This window comes from Cygnus olor, chromosome 5 (assembly GCF_009769625.2).
Source record: "Cygnus olor isolate bCygOlo1 chromosome 5, bCygOlo1.pri.v2, whole genome shotgun sequence".
In the NCBI taxonomy this organism is placed as follows: Eukaryota; Metazoa; Chordata; class Aves; order Anseriformes; family Anatidae; genus Cygnus; species Cygnus olor.
In genome coordinates, this window is record NC_049173.1 from 5,037,851 (window position 1) to 5,055,500 (window position 17,650).

General features: G+C 44.1%; 1 protein-coding gene across 5 annotated transcripts in view; it reads right to left on the minus strand.

Moving 5' to 3' along the window:
* Nucleotides 1–17,650, minus strand: part of SLC35F4 (solute carrier family 35 member F4) — a 109,194-nt gene that overhangs the window by 3,253 nt on the left and 88,291 nt on the right. For 4 of the 5 annotated variants that reach the window (XM_040558847.1, XM_040558845.1, XM_040558846.1 and 1 more), the window contains 3 exons: nt 14,270–14,567; nt 6,836–7,055; nt 912–1,037 (listed from right to left, as the gene is read on the minus strand). In XM_040558847.1, the coding sequence (XP_040414781.1) occupies nt 912–1,037; nt 6,836–7,055; nt 14,270–14,567 (644 nt within the window). Of the gene's footprint in view, nt 1–911; nt 1,038–6,835; nt 7,056–14,269; nt 14,568–17,650 lie in introns of those variants that run through there. The other variant, XM_040558848.1, reaches the window with a different exon arrangement.

Sequence of the window (17,650 nt, forward strand, 5' to 3'; positions counted from 1 at the left end):
CGAAGTGCCAAGAGGAGTGAGTGTAATTATGAAGCCAAAGACAACGCGGTCCTTGCAGTGAAAGTTACCGGAGGGGGGCTGTGAGAGGAACGTCTAGCCTGGAGAAACTCGCTTCAGAGTTGCTTCAAGGCAGCACGAGCCTTGTGGAGGATTTGCCCTAGACAACCCTAAATTCATACACTTTGAGGGACTCACGAATGCTCACAATGAATTTATCAGAGAGACAGCAAAATCTAAAACCAGGAGGGAACTTCTCATCCTGCTACAATCAAGTCTAAACTTCTGCTCGTCTTCACACACACTCTGCCCTCCCTGATCTGGCAATAACCACAGCCACCTTTAGCCCAACCTGTCTCTAGGTCAGACATCCCTCCCTTCTCCACCCCTCACCTTCAAGGGCAGCCACTGCTTTCACGCAGGGGGGGCAAAGCGCCGCACGTCTGCAAGGCACAGGCTGCACCAGGGGCTCCCAGCCTGGCACGAGAGCAGAATATGCAAGAGAGCTGCACTGCGGACCGGGGACGAGACATCTGTCCTCGCTGGAGGAGAGCGGCGCTCGCCGCATTCTCCCTCTCCTCCCGCTGCATATGGCAAGCCCGCTCGAAACGGTGTCAATAAACCGCGGTGGCAGGAAATGATTAAAACATGATACCGAACTCCTTGCAGCATAATAATGGAGATTTCATTAAAGGCTCATAAAGCAAAGACACGCTGAGTATTTGGCAGCTCCAAACTAATTGCCCTCCTAGTAAATTTTCTGATGTTGTGACATTGCCCGGGCACAACACGAATGATGCGGGAGGGGTGAATAAATTAAAGTACTTACTTCATAGGGATTTACTTTGTACTTGTGCATTTTTTAACATCCAACGTTATAGAAATAAGAATATTAATAAACAGTTGTGACTTACCTTATATAATGCAGATGTAGAGGCTGATCCAACAGCATATGCTACCCCGATAATTGAATCACCCTGGAAACCATCTGCATATGCCATCATTACGATTCCTGTGATTGCCATTATTGCTGCCACTATCTGCACAGACAAAGCAAAGCGACATAAAGCTCACTGCAGTTTCATTACACGGGAAGAGATTATCGCTGTGTGGGGTTTCAATGAGTGTCACTAGCTGCTTTCTCTGACTTTAAGCCTTACCCATTTCCCTTAAATAGGTGGTTAAGAACTGTTGGGAGAAGCGGAAAACATAATGAAAGGCATCCACTTGGGAGATATGACTCCAAGAAATTGTAAGACGTTGTGCTCAACTATACAAGAGGACAAATATTGAGCAAAGCCACCAATTTGACCAATTTGAATTGAAATCTAAGCACTGAAATGCAAGTGTGTGTGTGTGTCCCTCATCTGAAGAGCCCAGACAGAGCTTCTAAGAAACTTCAAAGACAAACAACAGAACTAAGTATCTGCACCATGTCTGAAATCCTGGGTCTTGACTCCAAGGAACTCCAAGCAGTGTCAGGGATCCCTCCATACTTTGTTCCTTGAAAAACTCCTTCTCTCTGCCTAATTGCTCTAAGAAGGTAAATACAGAGTCTAAATTTCAAAGGTACTGAATAATTAACTTCCACAGACTTAAAGGAAAACGCATTTCCTCAGACCTGTGGAAAATTGCAGCTCCATTTCTGAAAGATTTTTATATAGATTTAAAATGAATTACCGTGACATTAAACATTTTGTCGTTATAAAAAAGGTCGCTCATTACTAGAGCTCGGTGTAGAGCAGAGGATGCACAACTGCAGATACCCAGGGTTGGCTGTTACAGAATCACCAGCAGTATTTAAGGATCAGACACTTTTCTGTCATCAGATATCCATTAAATCACACAACTCCCCATTGAGAAAGAGGAGGTGGACTCTCCCCGTTCATACAAGCTAAGAAACAAATGTGGTTATCCTCGACAGTGTAACCCTGTGTGCCTCCCACAGGTCAGATTAAGCAGACATGGCTCTGGGTCAACTTCAAGGCTAGCGTTTGAAATTCAGGTCCCCCCAGCCTAATGGTTAGGGCTGGGGTCCCATATATACTCACATCTCTCGGGTGTAACGCAAAGGTTTAATGAGATTTGTAAAAACCTCAGGAAGAGGGGACAAGGTGGCTTCCCTCCCCTTCCCTGAATAACAGCCTGGTGGTCAGGCCCCTCTGGAGAAGGGCTGAGTCCCTTCGTGCCCCCAGGACAGCCACCTGCGGATGTAAGACTTTCACCTGCAGCCTATCGAGGCAGACAGGGGAGCACGTTGCATTTTTCAAGGCCTAACTGGAAACCTGGCCCCACTGCTTCAGTGAGTTTGGGTCCTGGGAGAGCTGACCCTCTGCTGCTCCCCCTGCAGCACTCGGGGCAGGGGTGGCACGGGACCACAAACCAGCACCCAAGATGCAGCAGTGCTGACTTTGACCTCAAACCTATTTCTATCCAAGGACCTTTGAGTAAACTAAAGTTAAATTCTCTTAGAAGAATGAGTTTCAGTGGCATTTCAGGCCACCCCCAGCCCCATCCAGCCTGGCCTTGGGCACTGCCAGGGATGGGGCAGCCACAGCTCCTCGGGGCAGCCTGCGCCAGGGCCTCACTGCCCTCACCGTGAAGAATTTCTTCCTTATATCTAACCTAAACCTACATTCTTTAACTTAAAACTGTTACCCTTGTCCTATCATTACACTCCCTGATAGATGATGTAATAATTCTGCAATACTGCTGTTCCTCCTTATGGTTTATCCTAGCATACGAATACCACAAAGGCCCAGCCTGGAAGCAATGCAGAATTAGACCCAGGACCTTTCAGAAACCAGCACGACACCTCCTGTTAGTCCTCAGAAGCCTCCCCCTTGCCCTGCTGCGCTGCATGTCTGTTTTAATCTGAGGCTGCGTTATCCATCTTGCCTCGCACATAAATTCAGACGTAGCGTTTCAGCTGTCAGCTGCAATGCTTCAGCAGCAATATCTCAAGCAGTATCTCCCACAAGACAAAACAGAAAAGTCCGATAGCTATGCCCTTCTTCGAATGGAAAGGATGAAGATTTAACACCCAGACCCAGCAGGAGAAACCTTGCCTTGTGCTAGGGGCGAGGAGTAAATCCATCATCCCCGCGGGGAGATCCTTCCTGGTGGGAAAAACACCTCCCCAGTCTGACCACACCAAATTCAGAGAGACGGCTTCCTAATTTAATCAACGATTTAGAAAGCCAACCGCCTTTTCCCCTGAAACAACTAAAATGATGGACACTATGGAGCATCATCTCATGAGATTTCAGATAAATATGACCTGATCTGGGAAAAGAGGGAGAACGTTATTTAAACTTCATGTTGGAAGCTCGTCCTGCAAATTACACATCACTGCATTAGCACAGTTGACCTCTGCCTAGCAATTGTGGCGTGTTTGCTTTAGAAACCTGCGAGCGCATCCTGCAGGCTCCTGTGAGCTGACGAACAGCAGCAAGGTCACAAAGCGAAGCCGGCTGTTGTAGCTGACAGCTCGTTAAACGAAGTTTTTAATTAACAGAGGAGTGTAGTAACTTTGTTTTGGAGCCTCTTAGGTAAGGAATGAAATTAGCCTGCCTCTTTTTTTTTTTTTTCCTGGAAGAGAGCTGTGCCAACTAACATTTAGTCAAGAACATTTGTTTTTCCACTTGGAGCATAGCAGAAAATGGGGTGCTGCAGTAAAGAGATCTGCCTCCATGCTACAGACAACCTTCTTTTGGGGAAAACTGTCCCCAAACCATTCTGCACCTACCTAATAAGCATTAATTCAGCTTAACAGATGAAACACAACCAAAGGCTCAAACATTGAGAACTTTTAAGCACATGGCTACAGCAAAGCATCATAAACCAGCAGAGCTATTCAAATACATGAAGTATTTTAAATATTTGTGCTCGCTCTGAGCTACAGCTGTCTGGACTTCCCCAAGTCCCAGTGTAACGTGGATACAGGCTGCCTTATTAATTCATGAGATATTCACAAGTGGCCAAGCAAACCAGGCTATGGCGCAGGCAGGGGCTGTGCTGCTTCCCTGGGCAGTGCAGTAGGTGCTCAGGGTGGCTAAGGGTCTACCTGCACTGAAGCTCTGACTCTTTGCATTTTTATAGGTAAATAGCCACACACTCATTAATGTATACATCACTCTCATGTGTATATTCTTCCTCCAGTGTGAGTTTTTCTCTCTGTGGCTGGGTGCAGGCTCCTTCCCACACTACAGCATCCCTGCCAAGGGCACTGCAGAGCACACACTCCAGGTAGCTCAAATGCAGCCAGGGAAGCTTCGTGGAGCCCTTGAAGCCCTCCTGCAGCCAGCTGATGCTTCCACAAGCAAGTCTATGCTGCACTATAAGGCGGCTACCACGATGGGTTTGTCTTCAGACAGCCCACCTGAAAATCCAGCTCCCAGCACCTGCTTTTCCAGGATTGGGGCACCAGCAGGGAGCTGGCAACGCTGGCGATCTGCTGCAGAGCTGCTGAGCCGTCACGGCCGCTGGTTCTCGAGCCCAGGCAGCCGAAAGCTGCCTCAGGTACACGCACCGGCTGCTTCCCCACCACGATGCGCTGCAGACATGCCCTGCGGCTCCACGGCTCCGACAGAGCTGCTGGGAGCTGAGCTCCTTTGAAAAAAACCTGGCTGTGCTCCTGGCTGCCGAGTGCTTCTGTACAAACACTGGCTCAGAGTATATCATTACCCTTATTTCTTCCCGTCCCCTCGCTGTCCAAATAACCTAATTACACCTGCTGTCTGAGAGCCTCGGGAGCGAAAGCGGCAGATGCATTCAAAACACACGAGGCTGGATCCGTGCTGCTTTGTCGTATTTCAGTTCTCAAACACTTTCCTGCGTGGTTATTAACATCATTAAGTGTTATTCTGGCAGGAGGGCTGCTGGAAAACGCTGCTAATTGCCCTTCCAAGCACGCTGCATACAGAATCTGCCAGTTAGCAGCAAAAATGGTTTCTTTTATGTGCAGGATTTGCTCTTCACTTCTTCTGCCAGGATTTTTTGTACAAACCTCGAGGTGTTTACAGCATTAATACCAATGCATATTTTTAGCAACTTCTTTTCAGTCAGTGAAAAATGGCTAATAACTGAGGATAGCTTTAGTATTTTTTACCTGAGTGTTTTTTTTTTTTTTTTAAGAGAGGGGGCTAGGGAAATTCAATAGTTGTGTTTGCTCTTCTAGAAAGAGGCTGATTTAGACAAAAACAGTAGCTTAAAAGGTACAAAATTTCCTATTTTTTCTGCAGGGCTCAGTAGCACCTTGCACAAGTGAGTAATAACAGCAGGAGGCTGAGATGATCAAGGGAGGGGGAGGGAAGTACGGCCTCAGAAGTTACTGCTCCTGTTAACTGCTGTAGAGAGGAACTGAGCATTTCAAACCCTGCTTATTCTTTGAGTTAGCCATCAGCATGAGGGTAGGTCACACTCATCTGATGTTTTTACGTTTTATGAAATAAATATACAGATGTCTGGCTTTAGCACCGTAAGGTGAAATGTCCGTGTCCTTACCTTCAAGGAAACCATGGCTGGGGTCTATGAAACACCAGGGAACCTCCTTCACTTTGTCTGGTCTGGTTTTGAGTTGACCCTGGTGGAGCACGGACCCTCCACTGAGCCTGTCCAACAACCCCCTGCCGGCAGATCCCCACCCAAAGGAGAGCTTGCTCGTGTGACGACACGCAGGTGTTTGATGCTCAGCCTCCATGCCATGTCCAACCACCCAGCCAGTGCTGTCCCGCTGGGAGACCCAAGGAACTGTTTGCCTTTAAATAGTTCTCTCTTCTGCTCCCAAAGGCCAAGCACAGTGCTCTGCTCAGTAGGCTACACCAGCTGCCCGTGAGTCAGGATGCCTTGTCCTTTCCTTTCTGAGCCTCTCTACCTCACTATTAACCAAAAATGTTGGTGTCTTTGTCATTTTTTATAAAAGCCCATTTGGATGAGATCCCGATCCATCATGCTTTCCACAGAACTTACATCCAACTGCCCCTCTGGTCCTAGGCATCAAACCTGCCCCGAGGAGTCCCTAATTAAGTTCAAGGCCCTTGGCAGTTCAGTAAGGATTGTACCCAACGAGACCATGAGGCCTTGAATCATTTCAGTGGGACAATCTGCATGAGCAGAAACAGCAGAAGGGGCATACCTAGTCCTCAGCCAAGATATAAAGGCAACAAGTTAAATTGCTGGCTACTAGGACATTTGGGTACATAAAATCACAAGAAACGTGCCTGCTCTTCCCCAGGTCCATGCACACATAATTTTGCTTGGATTCTTTTTTGTTTGTTTGTTTGTTTGTTTTTCAAGAGTAAAACATTTCCATATTACTGACAGTGTGTCCTGTAAGGCTTTAATGAAAAACACACCCTCATGCAAAGCAGCTGCTGTCACTTTTAAACCCTATTTGGCACACGTATGGAGGGGTATGCATGTGTAAAATGTAACAGGATGGCATAAGAAAATATGCTACTTATTGAAAAAAAATACCTATTCAAAGAACTAATAAGATTGCTTTGGTTAGAACCTAAGCATTTATCATTAAGCTTAAAATAAAACTGAGTGTTCTTCAGCACTGTAACCCAAGACAGAACAGTTTTATACGAATTTGGAAGTCCTCCTATTGTAATTAATCTAATTACACTTCGTTGTAACTGCTAAGTTTGTATTACCTCTGGAGTCTGACATCTCTAACTGATCTTAAGGCTCAGGTTCGCATCATTAATCGAAATGAGAAATGGTTTCATGGTATATGCATACCATAATGCAGCAGCACTATGGTAGCACAATAGCTTATGGATTTAAGGGTAGGTATGAAAACAAGAGAGGTGAAAATCAGGCATGTCATTACCCTTGCTCCCATGAACCTGTCTTTCAGCACGATCCAAGAAAGCAAGAAGACAAAAGCTTTGTTACAACAGAACAGGGCAGAGACGTCTGTGGCTGTCAGCTTCTTTAAAGCCAGTAAATACAAGTAGTTAGTCAAAGTCCACAGAATAGAAAAGGGAGCAGTCCTTTTAAGAAAGAGTTTCAGCGTCAAACCGTCTTCACCAAAAATCCGACTGCATTCCCTAAGGAAAGAAAAGAGTTTAAAGCTCAGCTAGAATTGTGCTTAGCATTCACTCCAGCACAGCAGACATTCATTAGACTTTTATCACACTCGATTAAGTGCTTTTCTTAACTACTCTGCACACCCCTAAGAAAGTATTGGTTAATTCACATAGAGCAAATAACCTACATTTTTCTCAAACAGCAGTTTCCCAAATAGAAAAGAAGTAACTTACCTGGAATAATCACACTGTGTGCAACAACGATCCCAGGGCCTCGCTCACATAAATGAAGGTTATCTATAAAACACTGACAGTTCTCAGCTTCTGCCTCCAAGGCCGTGAACACGACGATTATAACTGCAATTTTTTTTTCTTCAGCTTGACAAATTTTCTCTCGCTTTACTCTGAAACCTGCTTTTATTTTTATTGAAATATATTCTAGTCTACGGCCAAGCAAGCTTTGAGAATCGCCCGGGACACTCAGAAGCCCTGCCAGCCACATCACCGCAGGGGGACAGGCACCCACCGCAAGTGGGGCTGAGCTGATGGGGCTGAGTCTGGGAAAAGAAAGGAAAGGGGAAGGGAAGGGTGTTTTACAGCTGCATTTTATCGTAGAGGGAAAAGTTGTGTGCACTTAAAGACTTCTCTTTGTGGATCCAATTGCAAAAAGCCCTCTGCTGTGTGTCACACAAGACTTGGGCGAGCTGTTTGCTTCTTAGGATTTCAAGAAACAGAAGTGTCAGCTCGGAAGACTGCCCACCTCTACCTTACCCAACTGCGAAGGCCAATTTTTAGCAAATCCATTGTCTGTGTGCTTGGTTAAAGGGATTCCTCGAGATACCATGGTACGATTCAGTTCTTGACTTCAGTGCAGGCTCGCTGGCATGTCTGTATAAAACAGGGGTTGTCCCACACGGGAACGCATCACAAAACCAAAATGCCAGGGGAGCAAACCAAGGTACGATCAAACCACATCATTACGAGGCAACATTAAGGGACTCGCTGAAATCCCACGAGGCCTCAGGGCCCCAAAGTGTTCACAGCCAAACATGGCTGTGGTTGGAAAATTCCTAAAATATCAACTATGTGGAACTAACGAGCAACTTCAAAGAATGCATTACAAAATAGAGCCAAAAGCACTTGAGGGTTTTGGTGGTGGCGGTGGTGGTTTTTCTTTGTTTGTTTGTTTTTGAGGTGGGAAGATAATCATTATCCAGTTTTGAGCTTTCTTTTATAGACAGAGTTGTTTTCAGGTGTTCTAAACCACTTTTCCTAAATTTGGGGAGTTAAACTGTTAAAAATATTTCTTTTTTTTTTTTTGCTATTACAAATACAACCATCTCATTTTCAGGAAAGCTGAATAATAACATCTACGTAAGATGTAAGATGAGCTATGTCTTACTTAACAACTACTCATTCCCTGCTGCCACTAAAATGACCCAAGATACAAAGCAGTCATTTTTGGTAATAATAAGTTCCTTTCTCAAACTCTGTATTGGTGTGTGCAACAAGCTAATGCTCGGGCAGGTGGATCTGCTAATTATCTCCTTCATCTTGTCTGACCTAGCCTTTCTCAGAAGTCAGCCCCTTTCCTATAGGTCTGAACATGGAAAAAGAACGGCTAGTGGTGTGTATCATTTACCTCAGATGCAAAGCAAATTAAGTGCAGCAAACAAATTAATGCCTAAGTTTGAACGTAGGCTGTTGTACCACTCATTTCCATAGGAGTTAAATGTGATGAAACTCCTTGTCTGAGAACGGACTCACTGGTAGCAGAGACGTGAATGTTTGTTGGCTTGCAGATGTAGCAGTTGATGTTTAAAAGATGTTTTTCTCCCCATGGGACTTAGGTAAATGCAGAGATGATTCTGAGCTCAGACAGATGGCCTCTGACCTGGATGCACCATACCTGTGCTAGCATTACATGACACCAGGGCTGGTGTTCACTGTCTTGTCAAGAACAGATCTGAATTGTGAGCTCTAGACTTGTACGGAGCCTGATGTCCAAACCAGTGGGAATTCTGCATCGATTTAGAAGCACGATCGGATCGTTACATGGTTGTAAATCCAACCTGACTCAGACGCTGTCAGGATCTGTCTTAGAGGGAACAAGCTTGTGCTATATTAAAAGAGAGAAAGGTGCTTGGGCTGCTTGCAATAACGCAGGGCACAATTCACTATCCCAAAGGCAACAGCAAAATCATGCGAGCACGTCACTGTGGCACAGTTTGCAAGGCAGCAGCAAAAGCTCTTCTAAAAATGTGCCACGGGAAATTATACCCCTGTAATCCCTGTGCCTGGCAAGGTGAGGCACTGAGAGCGGGCAGATAAAAGGGACCGGCAGCTGTAGCTGGAGGCCGGCTGGGCCAGAGTTATGCACGAGACGCTGGGAATATGCCCAGCACTTCTGCTCGCCTGTCCGTGGGGAGGACAGGAGGCTTCCAAAAGTCAAAAAGGGGTGCTGGAGGGGGGAGATGCCAGAACGGGTCAGGTTTTCTTGTCCTGTAGATCTCCAGGATGTCTGCACCCCGACAAACTCCAAGGAGAGCCAGAAGGATGGGGTCCAAACCGCCCTGACTGTGAATGCTTGGAAGGAGGAAGCCTTGGCAAGTTTTGTATTATTCTGGGTTGGTCTCTCTGGGCTGGTCAGCTATCTGGCAGAGACAGCTGTGGCACTGCCAGACACATCGCTTATCTCTGAGTTCTCAGAAGCAGTGGGAGGGATGAACACAAATTCACAACTAGGAAAAGAAATCTGGAAAAGTTTCATATGCCCCAGGCAATGAACTGTTCAAGTACATCAAGGAGCCTTCATCACACACAGGAGAAAGCAATGACCAGACAAAACCGAGGCCAGTGGTTCAGTGGTTCCTCATCTGTCAGTTAAAAGAAGAAGGAAAAAAAAAAAAGCAGCAAAAATTTGTGGCAGGGTCGTGCTGAGCAAGACAGAGACCAGATGAACTCACCTCTGTGCCCAGAAGAGCTCCGAGTGCCTGATGAATAATGCTCAGCGAGTGAGGAGATGGGACGAATACTTTATTTCCCCATCCATGTCTACAGGAGATTGCCTCGGGCTTTGTGAAGGCTGGCTGCTCAGTGGTTAACTCAGCCTCTTTGGCATGCAACTAAAATTAAACTTGCAGAAGTCATCAGGACCTGACAGTGATTAAAACCCTGCGCTCAGGGGAGAGGGCTCGGCGGATCCCTCCTTGATACAGATATCTGCAGGCTGTTGACTTAAAGGCAGAAACAGATCTAAGGGCAGCTGACCCTGAAACTATGACACAAACTATTTCCAAATGCACAAGAAGTCTATTTAAAACCTGCCCTCTAACACAAATAGCTCCTTTTATTTGCAGGTAGCCCTCAGCCATCAGCTCTGGGCAGCGTGCCATGCTCTCAGGAATTACAGCACCTCAGGCAGACGTGTAGCTTTGCCTCTGGCACCCGCCGAACAGCTTGCACCACCTCGTCGTTATTCTGATGCCAGAGCCTGCAGAAGAATAGGTTTATTCACCCCTGACGCACGGCAGACTCTGGAGTGCAATGCAGCAGATGGTTTTAAAACAGCTTATAGAAAAAACAGAGCTAACAGACGCTACCTGGGGTAACATGAATACGAGGAATGTAATTACAGCATCCAGAGTAATATTTGGCAGGGCCGCCAGTGACATTAGGGCAGCAAGAAGCACTGCAAGACCTTTTGTCAGCACAAGTTGTTTCCATGTCGTTCGGTCCTTCTATCCCAGTGCTGGCACCTGTGCACTAAAATGTCTTCTAGCTCCATCTCAGGAGATGGACACCGCAGTAGTGGTGGTTTAACAAACGTTGAATTGTTTTCCAGGAATGACCGAGTTCTCATTTTGTGTCTTGTCTAAACATAAAGAAAGAGCTCAGTTTTGTGTGAACCTCTCACATAAGCCATGTCTGGCTCCAGAAGCACAGGATTGCTGTCTCCCAACAGGAATGGCCCAAGGGAAGCCCTGGTTTTGTGCTGCTGGTCTTCCCCCCTACCATTGACCCATTTGGGGCAGCTTCAGGAAATACAGATCCTCATGTCTCCTCTGGAAAGACCTTTGCAGTGAAGATCTAGACTTGAGTGCTATTCTAGAAGTGGCTGAGGAAGCTGGGATGAACTACTGCTGCAACATCGATGGAGACATTTGTAGATGACAAACTTGCAGATGGCAGAAGACAGCAAACATCAACCACTTTGGGCTCTATTTAGCTTAAGTGAGGCTCACATCTTGTTGTCCTTCCTCCTAGAAAACCAACTCTTCCCAACATGCTCAGCTTTCCTCAAACCCACACCAACAACACTCTTCCTTGAAGACTGCATAGCACCTGGCATTACAGCAAGCTATATTCTGGCAGAAAGCCGTCGTACATTACAGAGTTTGTCCTTGAGAAACCAAGACAGGGCAGAGGGAGGCAAAATTTCTTGACATTGAAAATATCTTCCACCTAACCCCAGCCATAACTCTATCAGGGCCCTACGCCAAGCCTGTGAAGTGCTTTCTGCTGTGGTAAATATCGGCAGGGTTAAAATTTCCACTGTTGAGCTTCAGGACTTCTTGTTCATGGCTATTGCAAGGACTCTCACATTTCAAGATCTACATTATGTGGGACATGCCTGTTATCTACAACACTGGGAAGAGACAAAGAGCTGTGTTTTCCACCTGAAGACAACTAAGATACTTCACAGAAATGCAGCAGGGAGGTAATAACTGTGAGTTAGTTTTTGAGACCACAAAATTTAATCTCTAAGGTAACGTATGAGAGGTAAGAAGCACACAATTTACAGTCTCAAGATTATAGCCTTTCAGACAGCCAATGTAAAGCTGAAGACTGAGACTTCTATCCTTCCAAGAGGGATTTATTTGTTAAGACATAAAAAGTAACAATGGCCCTATACAGCTTTACCAGCCTGAGGCAGCACTCTGCAAGTCACTAGCATGATCACTGGTCTCTGCCAAGATACCTCGACATTGTTTGTTCAGATCCACTGGGAATATCTGCTGGACAAAATGTCATATGTCTTTAAAGCTCATAGCGAGTAACTACATCCTCCAGAAACACGAACACAAATTTCCTCTGGACTCTGAGGCAGGCCTGGAATTGTTACAGGACAGACTTTACTGGCAGGAATTGGCTACTCACTCCACAGAAATAAAACCACCAAATGAAGCAACAAGACACCTTTGTAAACGTAATAATAATAATAATAATAATAATAATAATAATAATAATAAACAGTAGCAGGAACAGTATCAAAACCACAAAACAAGTAGTTATACAAGCAATTGGTCTAGTTGGAAAATAACCCTGCTGTGGGTAGGAGGCTGGGCTACATGACCTCCACAGATCCTTTCCAAACTAAATCTTTCTATAACTCTGTGGATTTAAATATGACAGATGATGCTTTTCAATTCTTTAAGTCATCCGAAAACCAAGCAGTCATCCTGAAGAGATTTCCATTCCCACGTCTAAGCAGAAAGAGTTTGGCTTGTCAAGTCATAGCGCAGCACAGACCAAGTAGGCTGGTCCCCATGATGAAGTCAGTATTTGCCAGCAGTTATTTGCCAGATCCTCCCTGGGATCTGCATTCCCAATACATCTGGAATGGGAAATACTCTGGGAACACGCCTCACCACCAGCCCATCAGCTCTAGCACTGGTCTCTTCTTTGCACACATTCACAAACCAGCTCCACATCTGTGAGCAGAAATTCCTCTGGGCATGTAAGCATGTGTCCTCAAATTTAACAGTTGAACTCTTAGCAGCTTGGGAAATGTATCTGTTATTTATGCATGCTTTTATTATGCACTGCCATGAATGTTTGGACCAAAACTTTGTTCTGATGGATATGTAATCAACCAACCAACTGCTGAGGATCTATCTGCAGGGATATTTATTCTCACCTTGTTCCTTATTTGCTCTGCATTTGTTATTACTTTACCCCATACCCAGAAGCCAAGCTGACACTGTTAATGTTCTCACAAATACTCCAGAAAGAATCTCAATGAAGGCATCATTAACGTACAAAGCACCAGGGTTTTCAGAGAAGCAGTTAATTAAGTGCAACTGTTCAATTTTAGCCACGCTGATTTGACAGAAATGATAATTTAGGGCCAAATTACATCTCAGATCCTGGCAAAAGCAGCCGAGGGAAGACTTTGGCCCTGCTACACTCCAGCTCTGACAGTCACAAGTTGAATTCCCTGAGTGCTCAATGACAGACCTGAAGTACCCTGCAGAACAGACAATTCTGCTGGAGGTAGTAAGATTGTTTTCAAAGCAAGTCTACACTGGAGTAACAGAACTGGGTCCCAGCTCAAAACTGTCCTGTGAATACCTTCCTTCCATTGGCAAGGCACGTTACACCTTGGCACATTGAATTTAGCTCCATCCTTTAAAGCAGCTTCTACTTCAGTGTCAGATCAGTAGAGTAATGGAAGTAGAGGAGGTAGTTAACTTTACTAGAGTAAAGTTAACTGCCCCAGAAGGTGGTGGTACTTCCAAGCCCCAAGAACAGGTTAGATATGGCTTTGTTAAGTACTGGCCAGGGTGGAGGTGAGCCAGCTTGGTCCTGATGCAGTGCTGGTGGTGGGACTGGATGCCTTCTTTGGGTACCCCAAAAGAAGGCTGCCTTCTAAAAAGAAATGGGCATTTATACATCTCCAGCCCTGCAGACTAATATTATAGTCAATACTGTAGACTCCTACAGTCTTTGCAGTTGAGGCTGAGTTCAATTGCAACTTGCAGCCATTGAAAGCCTGGAGTCAGAGAGCCATTCCTCTCGAAATAGAGAGGAAAAGCTATTTCCATGTGGAGGTTTACAGAACTTAGCCTTCACATCCTTTCCTCACCATGAGTTGTTTTGGTTGCACTTTGTACTGCCATTCTGTCATAAATGGGCCAGGACAGGTTAATTAATGGTGAGTGGAAGCCTGATCCAGACAGGAACACAAAATATAGACATCTTAGATAACGGCAAGATTATAGGCAAATTACTGACCTTTCCAACTCAATAAAAAACCCTCTAAAGTCAATTACCCATTTATTCAAGAATATATCACTCATCTGTTAGCCTTTTTTAAGATATTTATGAATGAGATTTTCAGCAGCATGACCTTCAAGCTGTCTTCTGACACCACGGGTCAAACTGAGAAGAGCAGCAATTTCAGTCCACAGAAATCAGGCTGCTTAAAGTGATATTGCCACGATAAAGCCTACCTGATTTTTTTGATTGGAGACTGCTTCTCCTGTGCAGTTGCAAGGTGCCCAGAATAATAAATGGGAAACACCATAATGTTCCAGTTTGTTGAGAACCAAGTCATGAAAAAAGGACAGTCAAAGGTCTCATACGTGATTTTGACAAACTGCGTGGTCCCGACCCAGGAGGAAGAGACGGACAAAATGATCAGAAATCTCCAGATGAGCTTAAGAAACGTGGATGTGCAAGATTGGCATCGTGTCTGTCCCTCAGCTTCTTGGCTGCTGCTCTCTGTGTGCGTTTGTGTTCCTTCTTCTCCTGGATTATAAAATAATAATAATAAAAAAAAACAACACAGAAAAAGAGAAGAGTTGCACACATAATTAATGCATTCAAAACAATTCTTAGCAAAATCTCCCCTTCCGATCCAGACACAAACCATCCCCTGCCTTCTCTCTGTAATTCCTGCGTGGCTGACAAACACTTAAATCCTGCTCAGAAATACTTCAGTAATACTATCTTCAAGGTGATAGGAACAAAACATAAACACAACACAGAGGCCTGAGGTACCAGCATTACAGCTAAGCTGTTTCCACTGTTTGCTTTATCAGCCCTTCTTTCGTTCTGTCAGCCAAACCCCTAGAATAGAGCTCCATCTCTTGGAGCCAGCTACATTATAAAGTCAATTACTGTGCATGTTTGCAACATAAAAGCTATCTGAGCCTGTGTATCTGAAGCCAGAAACAAGTTCTTATTATTCAAGATTTTAACTCAAAAATCACTTTTCTATTTGCAGGCTGAGAGGTGAAAAAGAAACAGTCTGCTGGCTCTATATTCCAAAGCAGAGAAAGGTTTTTTTTTCAGTCAAGCTTGTGTATTTACACTTTTGAAGTTAAAAAATGAAACTGGACAAAACCGAAGCTTGGCATGCCTGGAAATAAACCTCTAAAGATAACCCAGGAGGAACTGGAAAGTTGTCACTTTCTATTTTAATACAGTACTTTTCAGACCTAATCTGCAGATCACTGGAAACAGAACTGCGGACTGTGTAGAGAATTACTCTCACTGGCAAATGACTTGCTCTCCAGACATACCTTCCAGAGAGGCAGCCCATGAATCCTATTCTGATTTCAGATCCCAGCTGAAAACAACTGATCCAACGGCACTGGATGCTGAGCAGCAGTAATACCTGATTTATTTAGGTCCACGTGCTCATGTGGCAGCAATGAGCTCCAACCATTTACCACATTAGAACACATTGTGTTGGTTTGATACAAGAAACTGGAGTTCCTTCTAAAAATCATGACCGGCAGCTATCCTCAACTATTACTAGCCACATCGACACCTGATGTGATATAGTGTAAGAAACAATCTAATTGTTGATGTTAAGGGGAGCCATAGATCTACTGCAGTGAAAGCACACACTCTTAAATGTGAGAAAGGTACAATTCAAAATCAGATTTGACTTTCCTTTTATACTACTGTTTCTGCTACAGCCATAAAGAAACATAAAAGTGAGGTTCCAAGTTATTAAATTAGACCTACTTTACATCTAAAACTTATTCCTCATAACAGGGAGTACATTTGTAACCAAAAATTTTCCTAACTTGGACACGAAGCTTTTTGTAATTGCAATTGTATGGTGCATTTTTTTCCCCAAAACTAATGAGCATTTATCTGCTCCACTGTTTACTGGTGAATCAAGAATTTAAATAAAATTACAGGTTTAGCAGAGGATAATCAGACAGAGCTCTGAATAGAACAGCATCATTTTAGCATTCTCTTTGGCTACTGAGAGAAAATAGGTATTTTTATAGTACTAATAATGACTGGCATCTTCTATTAAGAAGTAAATTACAGTTTATTTGCAAGTTAGAATGGGTTAGAAAGGATATATTTCGTACTATCCCCTTGCAGATTTTCCTGCTAAGCAAAGCAAGCTATCATGCAATTAGTCCTTCAGCTAACAGCTAAAGTAATCATACAATGAAGGAAGACTAAAGCACCTTTATCTTCACGTTAGATTTTCCAATTACCAAATAACACTGTAATTGCTGTTACTGTGCATGACACTATCATTAGCATTTGACTTGGATGTTACAGGTTTGAATGTTGGGGAAAGGCACAGAAACATACACTTCTTGCAAGTCTCAGCTTGGTTTAAAAGACCTATGTAAGTTTAAGCCTAATTAAATGTGCAGTGGGGAGTTTTTGTAAGTGCTTAATGGGTAGGGTTCACCCCATGTAATGTAGTTAGCAAATAATTGCATATCCAGACTAAAAACGTTGTCTAGGCCCCCTCTTTACATAACAATAATGGAAAAGCATGTTGAAAAGGTGGTTCTCGTCCTCATGTATCTAAGGCAGATATGTTCCACTGGAGGCTCTTCTCTCCCCTTAGACTAGATATCTATATTTAAAGTGAAAACCCCAGTCAAATTGGCATAGTAGCTTGACAGTCACTTTCAAAATCCATGAGATGTGCACACCTAAATCTTGGCCAAAGATCCACAAGGACGAGATAAGAAATATTTTTAACAGAATCACAGGGCTTGAGCTCAAAGAGGGTAGGGATGTACGGAAAGTAGACGCACAGGTTGGAGGATTTCCAAGTCATGAGGTTGAGGCTGGATTGAGCTAGAAAGTAGTACTTCTGTTCAGATACTGAATGGTATGTTAACGGGGAGAAAACACATTCATTAGCCAAAGTGGTTGGTAAATAGCATTTTACCGTTAGCAAGGTGGTAGAAATCCTTGGTGACAGTTCAGTCTGAAACAGACCAACAGACTTAACCTGACAAGAGCATGGAAACAATCTGAGAGCTCAACAAGGATGAAAAGGCAGAGAAGAATGTAGATGACACTGCAGATGACACATGAAGAAGACACATGTCAGTGGCAAATTATGTTGAAAGGCAGCTAGCAGAAACATCCCTTTGTGGTCCTTTTCCATCTAAGTAATGTAATTTTTGCATGTGATGTCTCTGTGACAAGATGGTAACAGAAAAAGCTTTTGCTTTTGTTTTCAAAAGAATGAGATGAGGAAAATCAAATCCTACAGATTTTCTTCTGAACTCTTAATTATTTTGTAACTACATCCTAGAAAATAACATCTTTGTTAACCTACCTATCAGGTCAGTCCTACTTAGACCTCACTGATGAGGAATGGAAGAGTGGAAGAATGGAAGAATGTATAAAAAGGGAACTTAAAAAATTGCAAAATAAACATTTGGAAGAGTATGATGTCAAGGCACTACTCTTTTCTCAAGTGGACTAAAGTCCTTTCTTAAAAAAGATGGATTCTGATTTTGGATGTACCCTAGTGCCAGCATGTACAGCGTTATTTCAGCCTGATATCTGCGAAAAAAATGAGAGCAGAGTGGTCTTCTGGTATCTTAGGT